Source organism: Helianthus annuus, chromosome 14, assembly GCF_002127325.2.
Source record: "Helianthus annuus cultivar XRQ/B chromosome 14, HanXRQr2.0-SUNRISE, whole genome shotgun sequence".
Taxonomy (NCBI): Eukaryota; Viridiplantae; Streptophyta; class Magnoliopsida; order Asterales; family Asteraceae; genus Helianthus; species Helianthus annuus.
The window spans coordinates 168,854,739-168,878,719 of record NC_035446.2 but is presented as its reverse complement, the minus strand read 5'-3'; the positions used below and the strand labels follow the sequence as shown (position 1 = coordinate 168,878,719).

The following is a 23,981-nucleotide window of genomic DNA, read 5'->3' as shown; positions in this document are numbered from 1 at the left end:
AAGGTTGTAACGTGTTGTATTATGCTTAATTTCATTTAAGTTCGCTTCTTTCTCTTGATCACTTAATTTTACGATGCTTGGTTGACCCGTCTCCTCATAATACTCGCAATCTCAGACCAGAATAAAATAAACTTCTAAAGCCAAACAACGATGAAGAAGAAGAACATGAAGAATTTGAGCCTTCCATTTTTTATAAAATTTTGTAAAACTTAGAAGACAATATATTGTTAGGAAGAGATAAATACATGTTTGGGTGTGTAGTTTAAAAAAATGGAGTGAGTATGTGATTATATATAGGGTACTTAAAAAAGTTTATTAGGTCAAACTAGTTGTTGAACCGGCTAGTTTAAACCCACCAATAATAAAGTTCCATGTCGCTAGCCGTTTGCCCTCAACACCGGTGGAGATCTTGAAGCCCAAGGCACACAACGCCGTAATAAACGCTGACCATAGGGTGGTTTGGTGGGCGTGGACCGGCAACCACGCCAAGGTTTGAGGCCTACACCTCTTGTTGAATAAAATATACTGTGGCCAGTTTGCGAATGAATGAAAACATCAAGGGCCAAATATCTGATTAGTTTTATATGAATTGAGTTATTTGTTAACAGTGACATACACCATCTCCATTCCATTTCGTCTCCACTCCCTCGTGTCTGCTCTGTACGGATCGCATCACTCTACAGCTTCAGATCGATCGATCGCCGTTTCATTAGCGAACAGATGTTCAAATTCCTGAAAGATGTGGTGTCTGGATCTGGTGCGGGCGTGAAGGATTTGCCGTACAACATCGGCGAACCCTATTCATCCGCTTGGGGCTCCTGGACGCACTCTCGCGGCACCTCTAAAGTAACATCTTACATATATTCATTTGATCTGTATGCGTAATTCTGCTTATGTATGTTTGTGTCTGTATTTCTGGATGTATGCAGTTATGAATCCTGTGTATTTCAATTGTGTTGCTGAAATTAATCAGTTATTGAATTAGTTGATCTGTTTGTACGTAGTATAGTGTGTAGATTTGTTAAGTAAGATGTTGATATAGTAGGATTAAAGGATTGTGATTTGTTAGGGTTAGTTTTTTTACTCTATATGATTTATGTTGCCTGCCAATAGAAAGTTAGTGCAGCTGGTATGGAGTCAGTTGCTGGTTTAGATGAGAATTAGTGATAAAATCATAAAACAAATATGTGATTAGATTCATTAGAAAGGTTTTGCATAGTAAAGTGTTTTAAGTAGCTCAATGAGATCTTAAGATAGTAGGATCAAGGAGTCATGATAGGATGAGATTATATTATTTTTCTAGATTTACTGCTTACGGAATTGGATCTTTTATCAAGCATGGAGCTAGGGAAGACTTTTTTTATAGGATTAGCTAATTCTGGACATGATTAGAGTTTCGCGAACATATACATGTGAGATTTGGAAGTTTATTAGGGATTTGGTGTTATTTTATAATAAATTCTAGTGTTGTTTAGGACATAGCGTGTAGGTTTCTGGAGTAAAGTTACGTATTAGATTTATGTAAGTAATATGAGTAAATATGAAAATGCTGTTTAGGACATATTGTGTAGGTTTGTGGAGTTAAATTAAGTATTAGATTTATATAAATAACATGTGTAAATATAAAATAAAAGAAAACTAGTATTCTAAAGAGTTAATTACTGTTTTCGTCCCTGTGGTTTGTCAAAAATCACTATTTCAGTTCATTAGTTTAAAAATTGCGATTTCAGTCCCTGTGGTTTCACTTTCGTAACCATTTCAGTCCCTGTGGTTTCACTTTTGTAACCATTTCAGTCCATTATTCTGTTAAGTATAGGGACTGAAATGGTTACGAGGTGGACTTAAATGGTTACGAAAGTGAAACCACAAGGACTGAAATCGCAATTTTTAAACTAATGGACTGAAATAGTGATTTTTGACAAACCACAGGGACGAAAACAGTAATTAACTCTATTCTAAAATTCTATTGCTGTTTAGGACACGATAATCTGCTTCTATTTCTTTAAGGTAGTTTTGTCTCGTTCCATTAGTCGTTATGTGACTTCACCAAGTACCAAGTTACCAACTAAAAAGAACATTCTACTCATTTGGCCATTCTACTTATAACTAATAAGTTTTCAATCATTGAAGGAGTAAACATTAAACACTACACGCATTTTTACTAAACAACAAACGTTAAACGAAATTTGTTAGGTATAAGCATGTATTCTGATGTTTGGTGTTTGTTTTTTCAGGATGATGGATCACCGGTGTCAATATTTTCTATTACAGGAAGCAATGCCAATGACGGGCATTTAGCTGCTGCACGCAATGGTGTCAAGCGCCTTCGAACAGTAAGTTACTTTTCGCAAGTTATGTTTTATAAGTTTGTGCCGGCACGTGGTGCAGAAATGTTATACTTTCATTGCGACTCTTGTAATTGTTTTTTATTAGTTTAAGCAAACCTGTAAAACGTTTTTATATTTCAGGTCAGGCATCCAAATATATTGTCATTTCTTCATAGTACCGAGACCGAGATATCTGATGGGTCATCCACAAAGGTCGTTATTTATATTGTGACTGAACCTGTTATGCCACTGGCGGAAAAGATTAAGGAATTAGGCTTACAAGGAGTACAAAGGTACACGGTCTCGTTTTTCATCTTCATGCTTTTTTGTGACCTCTGCTATTGTTGTGCGTTTAGCTGTCTCTGATGTTACTGTTTTTTTTTACAACAGGAATGAATATTATGCTTGGGGCCTGTCCCGCATAGCAAAAGCTGTGAGCTTTCTCAATAATGATTGCAAACTTGTAAGTAGAGTCATCTACTTTGTAAATTTTTTACCTCACTTTTGACATTACTCTAGGCACCAAACTATTTACTTAGTGTTTTGTTGTATATGCCATAGTTATTAAAGGCGTTAGGCGCACTCAAGGCGCATAAGCCTTGTCTGGGGTCTAGGCGCAAGGCGCAAAAAAAGCGAGGGCCTAAGAAAGAAAAAGCGTACAACAAAAGAAAATTAGAGTACACTTCCGTTTTGCTCCCTGTGGTTTGGTCGTTTTAATGATTTTGCCCCAATCATTTAAAAACGGACATTTTCCTCCCTGATCTATGAAGCTAATCACCATTTCACTCCCCACCCCAAACGGCATCCATCTCCACCGTTAAATCCTGGTCACATGCCCCTCACATGAGGGGCACTTCAGTCTTTTCCCATCCTCTCTATTGTTATTTACTCTAGTATTTATATATATAAAAAATATTTTATGTATTAGAAAATTAATACTACTATTCAAATAAAATAAATAAAAAGCGATTATATATAGCAATTAATATCATCTATTTAGTACCAAAAGTTCTAAATATAGGTGTGTTAGTGTAGAAAAGTAGTTTTAGTTAGACATAAGTAGAAAATCTAGCTGGAATCTTGCCGTAATCTAGATAATTTGGCCGGAAACTCTCCGAAATCTAAAAATCTTGCTAGAATTTGCGCCTCAACCATTACCTAGAGAATTAACGTGCAACTGCCTTGACTTAAGGCGCAATTGCCTCACCTTGCATGAAAAATGGGCCTAGGGGCAAAAGGCGATGGCTTTTAACAACTATGGTATATGCGTTGTTCAACCCTCAAATTTGGTAAAATGATATGCTATTACTAGTGTAAATAAAATTTATATATCTGGTAGTGGTTTACATCGTTCGATCTACTAGAATTTGTTTTTACATCTGTAATCTGGCAACTGTTCATCTTCGTCAAGTTGTAATTTGGAAAGTTATAATATAAGTTGGACCTTGATGGTTCCTCACAAAAACATTGCTTAAGATGCTTGAAGAACCGACATCTTTCTTTTTTTAGGTGCATGGTAATGTGTGTTTGGAAAGTGTGGTAGTTACTCCAACTTTAGACTGGAAGTTGCATGCTTTTGATGCTCTTTCGGAGTTTGATGGGAATAATGAAGTCTCTACAGGACCTATGTTGGTATGACTTGACCCACATACATTCATCTTTCACATCTGATATGCATTGCATCTTAATTATCATTTGTATATCCAGCAATATGAATGGATTGTTGGCTCACAATACAAACCGATGGAGCTGGCAAAATCAGACTGGGCTACAATCAGAAAATCTCCACCGTGGGCAATTGATTCTTGGGGTTTAGGTATGCTTTTGTTGCCTCATTTGTTTTTTGTAAATTGCCTTTTTTTAACGTATGGACTTAGGGGAGTGGGGGTGGTCACTAGTGATAGAATTCCATCACTCACAAACATCCAATCAAGTTCCGCCATGTCATCAACCACTATTCTATCACTCACAAGCCTTTGTTTAGTGGCGGTGGTCATCACTAGTGATGGAATTCCATCACTCACAACTTTTTTATTTTTATTTTTTAAATTAGAAATTAACAATAAAACACTAAATTATAAATTTCATTAAAATTAAAAAATAAATTACATAGCAAAATAAAAAACAACTAAACATTGGAAAAAAAAAACCTTAAATTAAACGGGTGGCATCTCCCAACCCCACCTTTCGCAAATCTCGCGCTTTTGTTGAATTACAACTGACTTAAACGGTTCGTCGAGATGGGCAATTAAAATTTATATAAAGATGTGGGACCTGAATTGCAATTAAAGGAAAGCTATTTAAAAATAGCTAACAAAAGTTGAGGGGCTAATTTGCACTTTTCATCAAAGTTGCTATTAATTCAATTGCATAAAACGACAAAACATTCTTTGTGGCTAATTTGTTTTCAACGCGTGATATAAACAACGCATTACAAATTCAACGCGTTAAAAATATGGGTGGCGGCGGTGTGCGATCGAGTTCCACGCGTGATGGGGTGGCCATCACGGACCACCCCCACTCCCCTTATATTTTACTAATGATGTGGTATTTTGTTACCAGGCTGTCTCATATATGAGATTTTTACGGGTTTGAAACTAAGCAAGACTGAGGAGCTGAGGAATACAGCTTCAATACCAAAGGTCAGCGTGCCATAATGCTTGATGAGAGTAACTTATAGATGCCGTTTGTGTTTCTATTTTCATTGAATGTATATGGAACGTGAGACTCTTTGTGTGTGTGTGCGCGCGCGTTTGCTTACTCTTGTGCCTTGGCTGATTTATATTTTGGCAAATTGAATATTCATTTTCATCTTCGTGTCTCTATTTCCTGTCTCACAGTCTCTACTTCCAGATTATCAGCGACTCTTGAGTTCTATGCCTTCTCGCAGGTTGAATTCATCAAAGCTCGTCGAGAATTGTGGTACGTTCTATTACTCATCTTGAACTTCTTATGTTCTTTTCTACTAAAATTCGTTATTTCAATTAGCATGTTGGTGCTTATTGTATATGAAAAATAATATTTACTGTAGATTATATATTTGTAATCCTAAAAGTTCAAACTTTTTATGGCAGAGTATTTTCAGAACAAGTTGGTGGATACAATTCATTTTATGGAAATACTTAATTTAAAGGACAGTGTTGAGAAGGATACATTCTTCCGCAAACTTCCAACTCTAGCAGAGCAGCTGCCTCGTGAAATTGTTCTTAAGAAGGTGTATATAACATTAAAATTTAATGATGCTTTACTACTAGGCCTGTAAATGAACCGAACGGACACGTACAGAAGCATATTCGTGTTCGTTCATTTACTTTAACCTAACACAAACATATAATCGAACACATATTTTGTTCGTGTTCGTTTATCTTCGTTCGTTTAAAACCTAAGCGAACAGTTCACGAACGTAAACCAACAAGTAAGAATTTAACAAACAATAAACAACACAATTGAAAATAATTGAACAAACATAAGTGAACACAAAAAAAAAAAACATAAATTAACTAAACATAAAATAATTTTTTTATATACATTAGTGATTAATTACGATGAATTCCATTGGAAAACTCATTTTTGTTACTAGAAAGCCAATTAACAATTAGCTATATCGATAAATGTAGTTAGAAAGTATGTTTAATATACATGTATAAATATAATTACTTATGTATTTAAATTGAAACGAACATAAACGAACAAACATAAACAAACGTAAATAAACGAACATAAATGAACGAAGATAGAGGGACATTCAAGAACATAAATGAAGGAACAAAATGCGTGTTCATGTCCGTTCGTTTATTAAATAAACAAACTTCCCGCCAAAAAAAGTTCACGAACGGTTCATGAACGTGTTCATGAACGTTCGGTTCGTTTGCAGGCCTATTTACTACAATTTTGCAATGCCATCTCTCAGTATGGTGTTTCTTTTTTTCGGTTTGTAGTTACTTCCTTTGCTAGCTTCCGCCTTAGAATTCGGTTCAGCTGCTGCACCTGCTTTGACTGCATATTTGAAAATGGGTGCTTGGCTTTCATCAGAAGAATTCAATAAAAAGGTTATTATTCTCTGTTACACTTGGCGTTCCGTGTTCGCCATTGTGACTTGTTTCTGTGATTGGTTTTCGGGTATTGATTCTTTTGGATATTCGGTTATTCATGTAGGTCCTACCAACAATTGTGAAACTTTTTGCTTCCAATGACCGTGCTATTCGAGTTGGTCTTCTGCAGCATATTGATCAATACGGGGAGTCGCTTTCAGCCCAAGTTGTTGATGAGCAAGTAAGAATTAAGTTACTCTTGTTGTACTGGCTAAAAGCTGATTGTTTCCTTATTTAAGTATAACCGTTAATGCTTGTGATTAGGTCTACCCACATGTTGCTACTGGTTTTTCAGATACATCTGCTTTTTTGCGTGAACTGACTCTGAAATCCATGCTTGTTCTTGCTCCTAAGGTATTTTCTCTCTCTCTCTCTATCTCTCTCTCTCTCTCTCTATATATATATATATATATATATATATATATATAGGGTAGGGATATGGTAAAAAGTGTCTAAAATGTAAGAAGGGTAAGAAGTGTTTTAAACCATTGGATATTTGATCTAATGGTTGAGATCAATAGGGTATAAAATGTAAATTGTGTTTTAATTAGAAGGACCTTATGTAAAAATTGAAGGGCAATAGTGACTTTTCCAACGTTTCAAATATGGTAACCGTTTCAAAACCCCCATCAACTTCCTAAAGATCAGCGAATTATATGGTAACCGTCATCAATCTCCAAAAAATCAACGAATTTCTTCATACTTTATCATAAATAGATCTATAATCAGATTCATGGCGTGGTGTTTTAAAACAACTGGATAAATTGACTATGATTCAGGTCATGGTGTTTTATCTGGAGACATTGTTCATGTCGTGGTGTTTTAAACGCTTATGATTCAAGTCATGGTGTTTTATCTGGAGACATTGTTCATGGCGTAGTGTTTTATCAATAGAAAACATTCCCAGATTTTAAAACACCATGACTATGATTCAAGTCATGGTGTTTTATCTGGAGACATTGTTCATAGCGTGGTGTTTTAAAACATCTATGATTCAAGTCATGGTGTTTTATCAGGAGACATTGTTCATGGCGTGGTGTTTTATCAATACAAAAACATTCCCAGATTTTAAAACACCATGACTATGATTCAAGTCATGGTGTTTTATCTGTAGACATTGTTCATGGTGTGGTGTTTTAAACATCTATGATTCAAGTCATGGTGTTTTATATGGAGACATTGTATAATCAGATTCATAGCGTGGTGTTTTAAAATAACTGGATAAATTGACTATGATTCAAGTCATGGTGTTTTATCTAGAATCCAGAAAACATTGTATTGTGATTACATCCATGGTGTTTTAACATCTGGACAATCAATACAAAACATTCCCAGATTTTAAAACACCATGACTATGATTCAAGTCACGATCAGAAATGAGGATGACGAAGATGAAAGACGATGACGGTGAATGATTTGTGGAGACGAAAGAAATTGGTGACGGTGGTCGGAGATGCAGGTGTTCAAATCGGAGAAGATGACGTGAACTGTGATGATGATGACGGAAGGTTAACAAGATGGTCGGAGAAGATGATCTGAATCGGAGATGGATATGAAACGATCAATCCCTAAAAATTCTCATCGCCAGTTTTTTTTTTTCAGTTATATTGTAAATCAATTAAATAACAAAAATGTACAATTACTAATCTACCCTTTTGAATTAATTAAGAGGAGGGACACTTGTCATTCCAAGATTATTTCTTACACTTCTTACAAAAGATGGACTTTTTACAGGATCCTTTACCTATATATATATGTGAGAACTAGGTTGATTTGCAAGAACGCGAGAACTTTTTGATCCAAAGGTTTTTTGAAAAAAAATTTGACGAATTTTTTTGTGAAACCTTTTCAAATAAATAAATAAAAATATCATATGCGACTTCTTATGGTGCCGTAAATCAACATTATCGTTCTGGGGCTGCTGACATCAGCAGCCATTTACACCACCGTAAATTAAGCTTACATGTCGAATAAATGCCGGCTCTTTCGGTTTTTTTTTCATAGATGTCTTAGTTAGATGTTAATTTACATTTGTGCAAAATTTGGTTGAAAAACTCACACGGGAAGTAGGAGTTGTTATGGTTCTTGCAACTCGGAGGAGTTCTCATCTGAACTCTATGCTATATATACACACACTCACACATGCATCGTAGCTGGAATGCTGGATACAAGAGCTTAATAATGATCTGTTATATGGTTTTATTGAGTTATTATCTTATTAAATGTATTTGTTTACTATTGACTTGCAGTTGTCTCAACGCACTTTGTCTGGGTCACTCTTGAAATATCTTTCAAAGCTCCAGGTAACACACTCTATATTTTATTTAGACTTAAATGCCATTTTAGTCCCTGTGGTTTGGGCCATTTTGCCAGTTTAGTCCAAAGGTTTCATTTTTAACCTGTGAGTCCAAAAAGGTTTCACAGTTGCCATTTTAGTCCACTGGGTTAACTTCATCCATTTTTTCTGTTAACGAGAAGGCCAATTTGGTCATTTTGTATGTAATTCTGTTAACTAAAAGGGTAATTCAGCCATATAAAATGACCGAATTGGCCTTCTCGTTAACAGAAAAAATGGATAAAGTTAACCCAGTGGACTAAAATGGCAACTGTGAAACCTTTTTGGACCCACATGTTAAAAATGAAACCTTTGGACTAAACTGGCAAAATGGCTCAAACTACAGGGACTAAAATGGCATTTAACTCATTTATTTATTTATTCATGACTGTATTTTATACTATTTTTACCCGACACTTTCGTCATTGCTGAAGGTGGACGAGGAACCGGCAATCAGAACAAATACCACAATACTACTTGGAAATATTGCTAGCCACCTTAACGAAGGGGTTAGTAACCTGTTTGCATTCTTTTCTATCTTTTCTAACAAGTAAAATGCTCGAGCACTTTTTATGATGAATTCATTTATGGTTCATCGCAGACACGGAAGAGAGTTCTTATTAATGCATTCACCGTTCGTGCGTTGCGTGATACATTTCCGTCAGCCCGAGGAGCAGGTGAAATCGTTTACTTTCATTTCCCGATTCTTCTGCTAACACGTTTGGTGGTCTCGTTTTCGATAATTTTATAAATGAGCATAAATTCTGTTGTGGCAGGTATAATGGCTCTTTGCGCAACCAGTTCTTATTATGACGCCCAAGAGATTGCAGCTCGTATACTGCCAAACGTTGTTGTGCTTACTATTGATCCCGACAGGTTATTATCCTTACTTTAGTTTAAGGACTCGTTATCCCACTATCGTAATATCGTTTGAAATGGCTAATTTGTTTTGCCTTTGTACTGCAGTGATGTTCGATCAAAGGCCTTTCAAGCAGTTGAACAGTTTTTGCAGATAGTGAAGCAGTATCATGAAAAGGTTTGTCTATGTTTTGAACGTTAAAGGATTCATTTTATTTGTTCGGTAATTATTTTGCTTAGGGGTGTGAATTTCTGACACGATCCGAAAACACGACCAGTGGCGGAACTACAAAAAAAATTCAGGGGTATCCTAATTTTTTTTAGTGTAAGGTTCTTCCTAAGAATTCAAGAGCTCTTAGGAGTCCTGTGCAGCTAATAAAAGGGGCCCTTAAAAATTTTCTTTTACTAAGGGTCATTCCCAATAATTCGAAAGCCCCTAGGGGCACTGTACGGCTAGTGTGTGTGTATATATATAATTACTGGGTTACAAAATCGTGTATTACATGAGTTGAATAAAAAAATGTTAAATACTTCGTAATATGATTTCGAAATTATAATATGATAATATTTTAAGACAAGATATAATTGAAATTATGTATTACTTAGATATTGATACGTGTGCAACTATTTTTAAAAGAAAAATTGTTCATCAACCTTTCTTGATACATAATTTATAATATAGTCACTCTTTAATAACCGGTGTATCACACACTGAAGAACGTTAACAAATAACCTTATATAAAACTTTAAATATTATTTAAAAGTTTTATAGATATTATTTAGTTTGTAATATATATATATATATATATATATATTCAACAATAAAAAAAAACACCTAAAACTTATTAGTGAGTAAATCTAAACTGAATTAAAGAATAAACAAAGTAAAAACTAAAGAAAACAAACAAGTAATATTTACAATGAATTAAATAAAGTAAATTGGATAAAAGGGACTTTGACTGTAATTGTGACTTACTGACATGACAGAGGACAGAGGTGTTGTTTTTTTTCCCTTTTTTATTCATCTTTCCCAATGTTCAAACTAAATAAAGTTCATCTTCTTCAACTTTTAAAAAAGTGCCGCTGCAACTACTTTTTGTGGCCGGAATTTTCACCGGAAAATTTCATTTCATATTATTTTCACCTATTTTTAATCTTTAGGGGTATCCTAACGTTTACTTAGAGGTATCCTTTATAAATAAAACGGAGATTTGAAAAAAAATTACACTTCGCTAAGAAAGTTGAGGGGTATCCCGGGCAACCCCTAACCATTAGGTAGATCCGCCCCTGAACACGACACGAACCTAACACGAAATTCGTAGGTTTAGGTTTAGTTTAAACGGGTACGGGTCAGTTTCAGGTTGAACCCGTGAACCCGTTTAGCTAAACGGGTCGGGTTTGGGTCAACCTGGTCGGGTTGGCGGGTTGACCCGTTTAACCCCTTTATATTATATAATATTTTTTTTTACAATATGTTTTATGTTATAAATTAAATTGGGTATGTATTTTATGCTATAATTGTAACTTAAAAAAAGAAATTCACATAAGATTTTATAATTTAGATGTAATTGTATTATATACATTGTGTTTTTTAAGTAAACTTTAAATTTAATATATTAATTTGTGTAAAAAAAATCAAAAAATAGAAGTTTTTGGGTTGAACGGGTCGTGTTCGGGTCAACCCATGAATATTCGGGTCGGGTTCGGGTTCATTGGTACGATACAATTTTCGGGTTCGGGTCGGGTTCGTATAAAATTTTCGGGTTCGGGTCGGGTTGAACCCGTCAACCCGCGAACACGACCCATTTAGCACCCCTAATCTTGCTTAAACAAAGTACATGTATATATCATTAAAAGATGTGCCGAATATATTGTAGACATATGTTGGGGATGGCACCGAGACGACTACAGCTTCAGGAAATACATCACTTCCAGGAAATGCCAGTATACTTGGGTACGCAACGGCTATTAGATTTCACATAATTTAAGAAAATTTATTTACTTTTTAAAAAAATTACGTATCGTCCTATGCAGATGGGCTATGAGTTCGTTGACGATGAAAGGCAAACCTTCTGAACAAGCTGCGCACGCACCCCCAAAATCGACCTCACCTCTTGTTTCTGCTGTCTCCAATGCCAGCTCAGGTAACATCTGGTGGTATTACTTTATTTATATATTTATCAAGTCATATTTTCTCAAAAAACCAGTTACTGATAGGCTGTAAACGAACCGAACGTTCAAAACTGTTCGTGAACTTGTTCGGCAGGAAGTTCATTTATTTAATAAACGAACGAACATGAACACAAGGTTTTGTTCATTTAATTAAACGAAGAACATGAAAGCATGTTTTAGTTGTTCATTTACGTTCGTGAACGTCCGTTTATGTTCGTTCATTTATGTTCACTGATGTTCATTTATTTACATTTGTTTCGTTCATTTATGTTTGTTTGTTTGTTTATGTATGTTTCAATTTAAATACATAAGTAGTTATATTTGTAGAAATATTAAACATAAAGGGAACTTTCTAACTACTTATATAATAACTAATTGGTAATTGGGCTTTCAAGTAATTAAAATGGGTTTTGCAATGGAGATTATCGTAATTAATCACTAATTTATATAAAAAATTACGTTATGTTCGTTTATTTTAGTCAATTATGTTCATTTGTGTCGTTTATTGTTTGTTAAATTATGTTCGTGTAAGTTTGTTTGTTTATATTCGTGAACTGTTCCTTTAGGTCATAAACGAACACGAACATGCTTATTTTCTTAATAAAAGAACATGAAAAAAAAAATGTGTTCAATATATGTTCATGTTCGTGTTTAGTTGAAGTTAAATTAAATGAACGAACACGAACATTCCTTTGTTCGTGTTCGTTCGGTTCATTTATAGGCCTAGTTACTGATTTTTTCTGTGATGATGATTATAGTGGTACCGGATATTCAAAGTACGACACTAATCAGTAGGGCAAGTTCAGGTGTTGATAGTACTTATCATGATATGGATGATCAACCGGCACCTGTGTCGCCTACCTCCTCAACTGACGGTTGGGGTGAACTCGAGAATGGTATTCATGAAGACCCCGGAAGTGAAAAAGACGGGTGGGATGATATGTTGCCACTAGAAGACGAAAAGCCCTCACCGGCCCTCGCTAACATTCAAGCTGCTCAAAAACGGCCCGTCATACAGACAAAATCACAAGGTAACGCTAATAAGTTGTTTTTTTCACAACAGACGTTGACTAAAGTTATTTAAAATTGCGTTTTTGGTTTATCTAAGTTTAAACTGGTTTTTTTTTCTTTTTTTTTTTTTTTTTTTTTTTGGCTACAGTTTCAATTCCACGGCCAAAGTCTACGTCAAATGTGGGAAAAGATGAAGACGACGACTTATGGGGTTCAATAGCTGCCCCACCTCCAAAAGTGGGTGCAAAGCCCTTACACGCGAACCCTAGTGCTACAATTGATAGCGATGATCCATGGGCTGCAATTGCAGCACCTCCACCAACCACCAGGGCCAAGCCTTTATCGGCTGGTCGTGGCCGAGGATCCAAACCTTCGGGTCTAAAATTGGGAGCTCAGAGGATAAACCGGGCATCTTCGACTCAAAAGTTCTGATACAGAAAAATAGTTGAAATTCATTTGACGATTTAGGTTGAATAGGTGTATATTTGTGGAAAATAATGTGTATCCTTGCATATTTTTTTTCATCTAACTCCCCATTTTGAAATCGAAATTATTCCATGCTAGTAATAGTAATTATATATGATATATTAAGTTTGGTTTGAGTATAATGGTATCTATGACATTTCATGTAGTTTTTAGGTATGTATATGAAATTCTCTTAAAAATGTTTGCTTTGAAACCAACACATTACAATTGTATGCTCTAACATTTAAAAAACAACTATAGGTGCAAACTCGCTGCGTTGAAGCCAATACATGTACTGATATTTGAGTGAGGTTGAGACCGGTGTTGTTGTAGGCCTTCAAAATACTAGATCTCATTGCTGTTGAGAAGATGGAAGTAGGAAAGGGGGACCGATGAGCTTGTTTATTGCATGAAGTTTAGACTACTAAACAAACAAGTGTGAGCTCGTTTAAGCCTAGCTTAACTCAAGCTCTTAGGAAGCCAAATTCGAGTTGGACAAATGAATTGGAGGGAAAAGGGGGAGAGTGGAGGGAAGGAGGTGAGAGTGGGACAACGATGACAGTGTCATACGATGGCAACAATGATCATGGGGTGGTGCAATATCGCAACGCTAGAGAGTGGTTGTACGTATATGCACGTATGTCAAGGTCGATTGCTTTTAGTGGTTTCGTTTAGGAATGGGGTGCGGCTTTCATCAACCACGCATTTACAAGGGTGCAATTCTTTAACTAAATATTATGGGTAATGTGGCACCATGTGATTGACAAAAAAAAAAAAAAAAAAAAAAAAAAAAAAAAAACCTCTTGCACACGTTACTGCCCCAACCTCCTCTCTAACGCCATACTGGCACAGTGTATGGTGTCATGGAAGGGGCTTAACACCCACTACCAGAGTTTATTTCTTAATCATCACACGCGCTAAATTTTCTTAAATATTAACATATTATTATTATAAACATCAAATATCATTGCATTACATATTATTATTATTATTATTATTATTTTAATATGTTATTATATATATCAAATATCATTGCATGTTGCTACGGTAATATTAGGGCATTTTTGGTATTTTGCTTGTGAGTGTTGACGTATTTTTTGCGACATTAAGAGAAGTCTTTGTATAGTTAAAATTTTAATAACTTTGAATACACATCAAATACTTTTAAATAAAGAATAGTCTTTGGATAATTAAAATTTTAATAACTTTGAATACACATCAAACGACTTTAAAAAATTAGGGTTTACCTTTTACCCTAGAACAACAAATTAAGATATTCCTTAGTGATAGATTTGATTATTATTGTATAGCTTTTCAATAGGTAAAATCTATCATTTTGTTGTGTTCTAAATGACATAATTAAACTTTACATATAATTTGGATTAACCAATTCATTCAATCATTATTACGTCGAGTTCATAACTTATTTTTAGAAAAAAAAAATTAAATATGACGTATCAATTAATTTTGTTGAAAAAGGAGTTGTATTCAAATAGTGTGTTTTTTGTATTGTAAGCTATTTGAATGTTGGTACCAATACGAACCGAACCGAACCAATTCCAACCAAATAACATAGGTACTAGTGTCATTATTATCGAAACCGACACCAATATTCGCTTTTTATGGTTTTTAATTGATGTAAAACATGCATCGATATCTTTATTGGCATATCATGACATTATTTTTTGATTTTTTTTGTTTTCTTTGCTATAACATGTGACGTTACCGTAATAAACCAAACTGATACCTGTCGAATTCTTGCCTAACGCGAAAGAATTCCACTAGTTTCAATTACACCCGAGTTACGCCCGTTCATGACCTCAATTAGTTATGAATTTCACTCTGGAGATCTCAACACATACACACTATATTGATACACTATCAATGTCTTAATTATTATTTCTAACCTTTATCATTTTTTCCCAAGCAGTCATATATATTAACGTTGTAATAATCATTTTTTCTAGTAATTTCACATGGTAATCATTCCAGTGGTAATTTCAAATACCATTCTGATGTTATTAACAATTACGAGTAAAAAAACACATTTTATTGATATATATTTTTAAACATATAAACCCGTACATAAAAACGAGTAAAAAAAACACATTTTATTGATATATATTTTTAAACATACAAACCCGTACATAAAATGATCTAAAACTTGCTCAATAACCAGTCGAGTTAACTTGGCCAACAAGTATCCCTTCATCACAACCAAGGATAATCCTGCATACATAAAAAAAATATGAGTTATTTTTATAAAATAAAATTTGGTGTAATATAAAATAAAATTCGATGTAAAATCTAAGGGACTTACTTGGATGAGTCTTCTATAAATTCGATGGTCCAAACCCTACCAAGGTCAGAGGTGAAGACATGGTCTAAGTTGTAAGTTTTCATGTTCCAAACGCGCACGGTTTGGTCTTCAGATCCGGTAATGATAAAACTAGCGTCAAGTTTAACACATTGAAATGAAGTAACATTGTGTGTATGGCCTTCAAGAGTTTGGACACAAGTCATAGATTCGTAGTCCCAAACCTAGATAGCGTGCGCATCATGGAATACATAATTGATTAGTTTACCTTTGGTCTAGACATGAACTCAACATTATGAAAAAATTAATTAAAAGGTAAAATCACAACATTTAGACACATACCTTAGCAGTATGATCGTCGGATCCTGCCAGAATGTAGAGTTTTCCATCATCTTCAAAGAATTCAACAGAATTCAGTCCTTCAGTGTGACCATTGATTGACAAACGTAGATCCATAGATCCAAGGTCCCAAAACTTGTAAGACAAATAAATTTGTTTAAAATAATATACTTTTAGTCAATGTAACGCATGCATTGTTATATTGTACAATGAAAGCTAATGATACCTTTATCGTACAATCAAGTGATATACTTGCAAAATCGTTGGCATCCCTCGGGTTAAATGCCAATTGCATGACATAATGTTCATGTCCCTCAAACGTTTTCGTGCATTTCCAATCGTTCTCCCAATCCCATAACTTAACAAGTTTGTCGTCGGATGCGGAAAGTAAGTATGACTGAGATGGGTGCACAATCAAGGACCTGATGAAGTCCGAATGCGCCTTGAACTCTATAATATTTTCCATTGTGTTATAGTTGTACACGCGAATAAAACCATCATCGGCTCCGATAACAATCCATTCTTTGCGTGCAATAAATTTTGCACTTCGTACTACAAGCACACATATAATACGCAATCAATCTACATATATACATTCTATGACCTACTATGCGTAAACAAAAAAAAAAATTAAGTACCACGTGAATTGGCGATTTCAAACGTCTTCTCTGTTACCTGCATAGAATAAGCTACTGTTTAAGTACATAATTTTAAAAATTTCACAAGATCAAAAGGAATCTTGTCGTCTCACGTTACAAGATTGGTTGTTTTCTGTCGAAATATGAAGTGTTATATGAATGAAACCACTATAGAAAGACGATAACTTACTTGAGACTCATGGTTCCAAATACAAACATTCCCGGAATGCAATCCTAATAAAACCCTTTAGAAGAAGAAAAAATGTCATATAATATGCTTGATTTTGTTTTATATAACATAGATGACAACTTGTTAAAAAGCGAAGTTCATTACCATGGCGCGTTTGGATGCAAGTCAATTGATTTCACTCTCTCGGATCTTAGTTCAAATGTTTTCTGAAACCGAAACCAAACCGTAACAAAAGGTTACTAAAACATGACTTACTAGTTACTACATGTTCAAATCCTAAGAATTTATTAAGAAGGTTATAGTTTACCTTGATCTCAATAGTAGAACCCTTTTATTGTACATCGCACGATTGTAATCCAAATAACATAAGGAAAAAAAACAAATACATAATCATTAGTGACAATTCAAATAGTTAGAAAGAATTACCACTAGAAAAACTACTTTTTTAGAAATGATTGATAATTTGTCGATTGTCAGACCTTTGATTTGTAGGATATGTATTTAAACACGTTCTTTCATTCTAGTGAAACGTAAAAATATTGGTTTCAAGTAGGACCGAAGCGAACCAAACTGAAAACCTTACTTTCACATACCATAGACCAAAATCCGCATCGTAGTGCCAATGAGATTCATACGATCCGGTTTTGGTTTGGCAACACATTAAACCGAGTTTAGCACACCATAACTAAATATTAATATTAATAGAAAATTTAAGAATAACTAACCATTCTTTGGTTGAAAGGAGGATGAAGTTATAACTTATAAGAGAGATAATAAATGGACGTTGAATGTTTGTGGCAATGGGATGGTTTTAAGGTGTGGCGGGAACATGATATATATACGGTAAGGAACCTTAATTAGAAAGGAACAGTTTGAGTTGTTGACAACTTTGACTTATATAACTATGTTGTCACTCGATGTTTTTATAACCGTTGATCACATACATTTTTATTTTAATGGTGAGGATGGTTTATTTTCATTTGCAAATAAGAAGGGGGTGGGCTCGTGGAAGCTACAATTGAAGATTGTTCCACTTTGTGATTTTTAATTTTATTTTATTTTATATATACAAAAGCTATGGAAGGGAATAGGGTCAGGCATCTGTCTGACACTTCGCCATTGACCCGAATAAACTAAGATTTTACCTCATTTTAGAATTACGATTTTGTCCCCAGTCCAAAATTACGACCTTGCTATCGTTATAGATTTTGACAAATTACAAATTTACCCCAGTCAAATTACGATTTTACCCCCGGTTCAAAATTACAGTTTTGCCATCGTTTTTGTGTTTTTCCTTGCAAACCTATGATAGTGTTTTGTTTTAATTGACCGACTCAATGTAATTTTTATTCGCTAGCGTTAGCTTATTGGTCATGACAAATTATAGTTTTGGCCTCAGTATAAAATTACAGTTTTCTTATCGTTTTATTTTTTTTCTAGCAAAACTATGGTAGTGTTTTGTTTTAATTAGTAGAGAAATATTTGGCCTAGCGCCTCAAAACGCGGACGAGACATACACTAGTTTAATACATAAACTAATTTTTACCATTTCTTCCTACCCAAATGCAATTTCAATTTCTTGCGGTTTAATTAACAAAAGTGGTATGTGATGAGTTTTTATCGGTATCGGTTCAATTTGTTATAATACAGGTATGACACAGACAATCATTATATCAATCGATCAAAAACCATAAAAACAAATGTTGGTATCGCTATCGATGTTGTGCGGGCGGCATCAGTTTGTTATAGTACCAATACGGTACCGGCACTCGTATAGTTTGCTATGTCAAAAGATACTATATTGAGAATACAATTCCATTTCCAGCTAAAAAAAATTGTATTGGAACATCCAGAAAACTATCAAAAACGAATAATGGTATTGTTGTTATTCAGACGATATCAGTTAGGTTCGTCACGGTAGAGAAAATAATTAATTACATTTTATCCGTTTTATTTTGAAAAAAAAATTATCGAAATGGAGATTAAAATAACATGTCGCAACGATATATACGGGAATTATATAATGCATTATAACAAAAAGAAAAACTAAACCGTGAGATGGCTTTGATGACATCTACTGATGAAACAATGGTTAACCGGGCAGGGTTAACTCACTGATCTCGTCAAGAAGGGTTAATCCCTTACTCCCGAGGATCGTTGACTGGATCACCGGTGGGTTAATCTCCTGCACAAGAAAACAAACCGTGACTCGTAACAAGGAGGATGGGGTGGGGGGTGCTCCTTATTACCACTCTCCGGCGTGAGAATCAGTAATCTGCTTGGGAAGCAAAGTATGATAGTAGTAGTAGTGAGAGAGTTGTGAAGAGATACCTCAAACCTGGTTTGGGGTTGGTATTTATAGCCGAGGAGTGAAGGAGGAGGATGATGGACAGACTAACGACGTCCTGTACCTTTGCAGGTGTGTCAGGCTTGTCGGGTGTGGAGGTTACGCCACGTCAGTCTGTTACTCACGTAGCCCTGACAGATGACTGTCATTGGCGCTACTTGCACTGGTGTGTCAGTCCCACTTGTTGGGCGTATAGGATGCGGTGCGAGCCGCATCGCTGCCTGCGGTAACATCCGATGTTATCGCGTCTCTTGCTTGTGATCAAGAAATACGCGAGATGCGGTGCTAGTCGCATCGTCGCCTGTGGTGACTGTTGCTGTTATCCAGCTTCCTTGTATTGATAGAAGTGTTCACTGGACGCGGTGCGAGGCCGCATCGCTGTGAATACTTCCGTTTTCATACACCAGATGTGATGCTATGCCGCATCACTCTACCGTTCTAATATTCCAGGTAAGTCCTCCATCACTGGACAGATTGGATTCAACCATTGTGTCGATGCGTTCCCGCACGGACACAAGTATGTTGTTAGCTAGTGGGGGTTTTGATAAGGGTAATGGTCACTCGCGGTCGATGCTGACGCGAGATCTGGGACCATACCCCTTCATCTACATTGGTGCTTTAGTCACTTGTGCATTACTATTTACAGTTCAATTTTAAACAAAACATATCTGATTATCTCAACATGTAGCTAAAAGTAAGACGACTCAATGATATACTCTGAACTAGGGCTGCAAACGAACCGAACGAACACGAACGTGACCTTGTTCATGTTCGTTTGTTAAAGAATATATGTGTGCACGAACAGTTCATGAACACTTACCGAACGGTATTTTATGTTCGTGTTCGTTTGTGTTTGTTTGTTAATGTTAGACAACGAACGAAGACGAATGATGATGAATACAAATGGAAATAAACAAACACAAACACGCGTTCATGAATAGATCATATAAGACACTAACACTTATTAAATATATTTTATTTGTCGGGATCTAGTAATATTTAAATAATATATAGAAACAAAACACTAATGAACTATCGAACACGTTACCGAACGTTCACGAACATAAATGAACGAACGCGACCTTTGTTCATTTAACTAAACGAACGAAATTTCTTGTTCGTGTTCGTTTGTTTAATAAACGAACTTACCGCAAAACGGTTCACGAACTGTTTGTCGAACGTTTGGTTCGTTTACATAATATAATACTATTAAATCATTAATGTCGCTATTTTTTAATAACTAAAAATTTGATTTTTTGTTATATTTAGAAAGAAAAATTAATCAAATAATTTGTTTAAAATATAACCAAAAATTTGATTTTTCATTATTTTTAAAAAAAATTCTAAAAGCTTCATGCCAAACATACGCTAAAATAATAAAAAAATAAAGCCCACCGCTTTTTTTTTTTTTTTGAACGGCAAATTTGGATAACTGACGGACCACTGGAGTATTATCGTGCCACCAGTAGCACCCGATCATATTCATCTCCACTGGGCAATAATGTCTATACACCAATTCAGGAGGAAACTCAATAAATCTGAGAAAACCCCTTTATAGGAATCAAACCCATGACCTAATAACCATAAGCCTTATCCCACCCCAAGATATCATTAGACTATAATGCCATGGTTACACCTAGGGCTGAGCAGTATACGGTTCAGAACCGCTAGAACCAGGGAACCGAACCAGAACCGCTAGATCCAAACTGTATTTTTGGATATAGGGTCCGGTTCTGGTTCTTAAACTTGGGTAAAAATGGTTCCCGGTTTGGTTCCGGTTTAAACCATGGTTCTAGTTAAAGAACCACTAGAACCAGTTGGGATTATAAATATTTAAAACCCTATTTTATTAATGGGCTTTTCAACATCATACGACCATCCTGATTCTTATTCCCTCTTCTTATATCCATTCCACGATCTCATATTTCATCTTCTAATTTGTCTCCATCTCTCAGCCCTAACCCTAATTGCTATCATACAAGTTCGTCTCCATCAACACATGACCTTTTTTATGATTGCATATATTTTCTTTCTAGATGTTTGCTTTCTGATACATTTAATTTTCTGTATGTGAAAATAAAAATTGAACAAAAATAATAAAATCAATGTTGATCAAATTGTAAATGTGTATAAATAGTGTAACGCTTGTTTCAATTGTCAACACGATGGATGTAATAGTTTTATATAGAGATTGTTTATGGCTTGAAATTTTTTGTTGTTACTTTGCTACTTTTATTTTGGTTGGTTTGAACTTTGAATGTTGCAACTTTTAGTTAATGTTTTAAATGGTTTGATACGTTTCTATTGAATTGTTAATTTTAGGATTTAATTGCCAACCGGTTCCCGCGAGAACCGTTTACATGAGAACCGTTTAACCGGTTCGGAATCGAACCAGAATCGTTATAATACGGTTCGGTTCCGGTTCTTAAATTTAGCAATTAACGGTTCTGGTTCGGTTCCGGTTTGGTTCGGTTCGGTCCGGTTCTGAACCGTTGCACAGCCCTAGTTACACCGCTTTTAAATTAAAAGATCCATGCAAAACATAAACTAAATAGAAAGAAAACAAAAAGCCCACCGCTTTTCAATAAAAAATGGAAATCAATAGGGGGTAGGTACAATTGTACAAAAGTTATGAGCTAACTAACCTCTCTACATGACCAACACGTATGACTTAATGAGTTATGAGATAGCATCTCAACGGCTGATATCGGTGCCACGTATGAAATCCAGATCCCTTCCTAGACGGTCGTGCAGATCATCCTAACATTTGCTTCTCATTTAAGTTTTTTTACCAACCCTTTCTTTCTTCATCTCCCCACTCCAGATCATTCAACTTTAAACAACCCGCAGATCTCCACGGTAACTTACTTCATCACCCTCATTATTGTTTTCTGTTCAATTTGTCAGCCTTTCTGTTAATTACTACCATCAGGTTAAACTTTTTAGTTTGATCAATTTCATAGCCGTTTGATTTTTCCAGGCCAGTAATGGATAATTTCTGTTTTTCGCTTGATTATCTTTTTTTTTTTTGGGTTATTAGATTTTATCAGCCCCAACTATTGACTATCGGCCGCTGCCACCCCCAGCTATCACTTTGACGCCTGTCACCCCAATTTACTTAACACTTAGTGTGTTCTGTCACCACGTTTATAACTGATCACTAACTTTTGATCCTGTTATTACACATTTTTGGTGTCATAGGGATTTTGGGAAGGTTTTAGGTATCTTAAAACACCCCCAAAAGTATAATAACATGATTAGAAGTTAGTGATCTGGTGACAGAACACACTAAGTGTTAAGTTTGGGGTGGCAGGACGTCAAAGTGATAGTTGGGGATGGCAGCGGCCAATGGCCAATAGTTAAAGGTGATAAAATCCAATAACCTTTTTTTTTTCTATTTTGTCTAGAAGGCTAACTCATACACCCACCCCTAAATTTACATCATTGTTTTGTCGAGTTAGCTACTTAGGTTCTCATTGGGAGCGAACTCACACGTGTAGGTAGGCCTGTAAATGAACCAAACCAACACGAACATAAATGAACGAAGTGTATTCATGTTGGTTCAATGGTTCATTTAATTAAATGAACAAAATTTTTTGTTCGTGTGGATAAACGAACTTCCCGTCGAACAAGTTCACGAACAGTTTATGAACGTTCGATTCGTTTACAGGCCTACCGGTCCGGGAGGGTGAGGTGAGTGAGTAGATGTAAAGTTTGACTTTGTCTCGCAAGGGGAGTGTGAGACAAAGTCAAACTTTACGTCTATTCACTTGGGATATGACAATTTGATACTGAATTTCCCGTACCGATTCAGTACTGCTTTTTGACACCGTACCGGTAAAATACCGATTTTTACCTTTAAATACCGGTACCGTATCGAATATTTTTGGTACTGGTACCCAATTTTGACGATTTTTGGTACGGTATCGGTACCATGCTCATCCCTACCCTACATACCGGTGTGGCGTTACTCAAATCCCAATCAACAAGAACAAAGATTTGTTATCCAACAGTCCACTGATTCCTTTTGTAATTGATATACAGCCTTGAGAAACAGAAGAGGAACTGAAGATGCACAGCCACGGTCGTCCTCCACCGCCACCACCGCCTTATCACCACCATCATCATGGGGGTCCACATGACAATGTATGTATGTCACTTTGTTGTTGGCCTTGCATGACGGTGACCTCAATACTGGGGGGTTGCATTTCTTGTCTTTGTTACCCTGTTCTTCGTTGTTTTGGTTTGGATCGTCATTATCCTCCGCCCCCTCCACATTATCACCGTTACTGATAATCGTAGTATCATGACGTTGGTTGTTTATTTGTGTTTAGGCTTTGGGATGTTGTCGTCTTATTGATTGTGGCTTGGATGTTTGTTTGGCCACATTTTTAGGCGGTACTCGTATAATATGTAATCGAATATTTCAATTCTAATGGTAATGTTTTCAAACCTATTGTTATCAGGTATCGAATTTGTTAAGATATATGTATATTTGATGTTTTTTTAACTAACAATTTCTCGCATAGATATCACCTAACCTTACCTTGTTCAAAAAAGCTCGCGACTAACAACTCGGCTCACAGTTCGCTCGATAAGAGCTAAAAAAACTCGATTTGAAACGACCTGAGCCGAGCCGGCTCGTTTTGTAACCGAGCCAAGCTCGGCTCATGACTCGGCTCGTTATTAGGCTCGCTCGAGCCAAGCTGAGCTGCCTTGTTTAATTTCGAGCTCGAGCTCGAACCCACCATGGCTCGACTCGTTTACAGCCATATGTGCTCTTCAACAATTTTTTAAACTACATCTTTTTGTCCACTTGAGGGATTGAACCCTCGTCACTTGAAAAGGCAAAGTCTTATCCAATACATTGATATCGCTAGGCCAAAGGTCT

The 23,981-nt window shown here is 35.6% G+C and overlaps 2 protein-coding genes and 1 long non-coding RNA gene across 3 annotated transcripts; 2 read left to right on the top strand and 1 right to left on the bottom strand.

Annotated features, from left to right (window-relative positions):
• The first annotated feature begins 601 nt into the window (after window positions 1–601).
• On the top strand, window positions 602–13,399 carry LOC110904970 (N-terminal kinase-like protein). Its single transcript, XM_022150829.2, has 21 exons — window positions 602–846; window positions 2,235–2,333; window positions 2,469–2,620; window positions 2,718–2,790; window positions 3,837–3,959; window positions 4,035–4,143; window positions 4,890–4,969; window positions 5,168–5,249; window positions 5,402–5,541; window positions 6,266–6,376; window positions 6,483–6,599; window positions 6,683–6,772; window positions 8,668–8,721; window positions 9,188–9,262; window positions 9,355–9,430; window positions 9,530–9,629; window positions 9,720–9,789; window positions 11,489–11,565; window positions 11,646–11,755; window positions 12,542–12,814; window positions 12,943–13,399. Exons 1-21 carry the CDS (start codon window positions 721–723, stop codon window positions 13,224–13,226), a joined length of 2,421 nt encoding a protein of 806 aa, XP_022006521.1. The 5' UTR covers window positions 602–720; the 3' UTR covers window positions 13,227–13,399.
• A 1,948-nt stretch (window positions 13,400–15,347) lies between these two features.
• Window positions 15,348–17,550, bottom strand: LOC110904971 (coatomer subunit beta'-3). The gene is made up of 9 exons (XM_022150830.2): window positions 17,469–17,550; window positions 17,051–17,071; window positions 16,888–16,949; window positions 16,744–16,798; window positions 16,554–16,590; window positions 16,142–16,467; window positions 15,919–16,050; window positions 15,580–15,800; window positions 15,348–15,488 (listed from the first exon to the last, which is right to left on the bottom strand). The coding sequence occupies exons 1-9, from the start codon at window positions 17,469–17,471 to the stop codon at window positions 15,428–15,430; spliced, it is 918 nt and encodes a 305-aa protein (XP_022006522.1). The 5' UTR covers window positions 17,472–17,550; the 3' UTR covers window positions 15,348–15,427.
• A 4,235-nt stretch (window positions 17,551–21,785) lies between these two features.
• Window positions 21,786–23,564, top strand: LOC110904972. The gene is made up of 2 exons (XR_002572855.2): window positions 21,786–21,949; window positions 23,135–23,564. It is a non-coding gene; the product is annotated as an uncharacterized LOC110904972 (long non-coding RNA).
• The last annotated feature ends 417 nt before the right edge of the window (window positions 23,565–23,981 follow it).

What these genes read in the sequence shown, in the direction of transcription:
- LOC110904970 (XM_022150829.2), top strand. Translation starts at nt 721, where the DNA reads ATGTTCAAATTCCTGAAAGATGTGGTGTCTGGATCTGGTGCGGGCGTG. An exon ending in GTGTCAAGCGCCTTCGAACA is followed by an intron (nt 2,334 to 2,468) that starts GTAAGTTACTTT and finishes TTTATATTTCAG; the next exon opens with GTCAGGCATCCAAATATATT. An exon ending in CAGAAGAATTCAATAAAAAG is followed by an intron (nt 6,377 to 6,482) that starts GTTATTATTCTC and finishes TTATTCATGTAG; the next exon opens with GTCCTACCAACAATTGTGAA.
- LOC110904971 (XM_022150830.2), bottom strand. An exon ending in GTTCTACTATTGAGATCAAG is followed by an intron (nt 16,950 to 17,050) that starts GTAAACTATAAC and finishes TTTCGGTTTCAG; the next exon opens with AAAACATTTGAACTAAGATC. An exon ending in TTTATAGAAGACTCATCCAA is followed by an intron (nt 15,489 to 15,579) that starts GTAAGTCCCTTA and finishes TTATGTATGCAG; the next exon opens with GATTATCCTTGGTTGTGATG.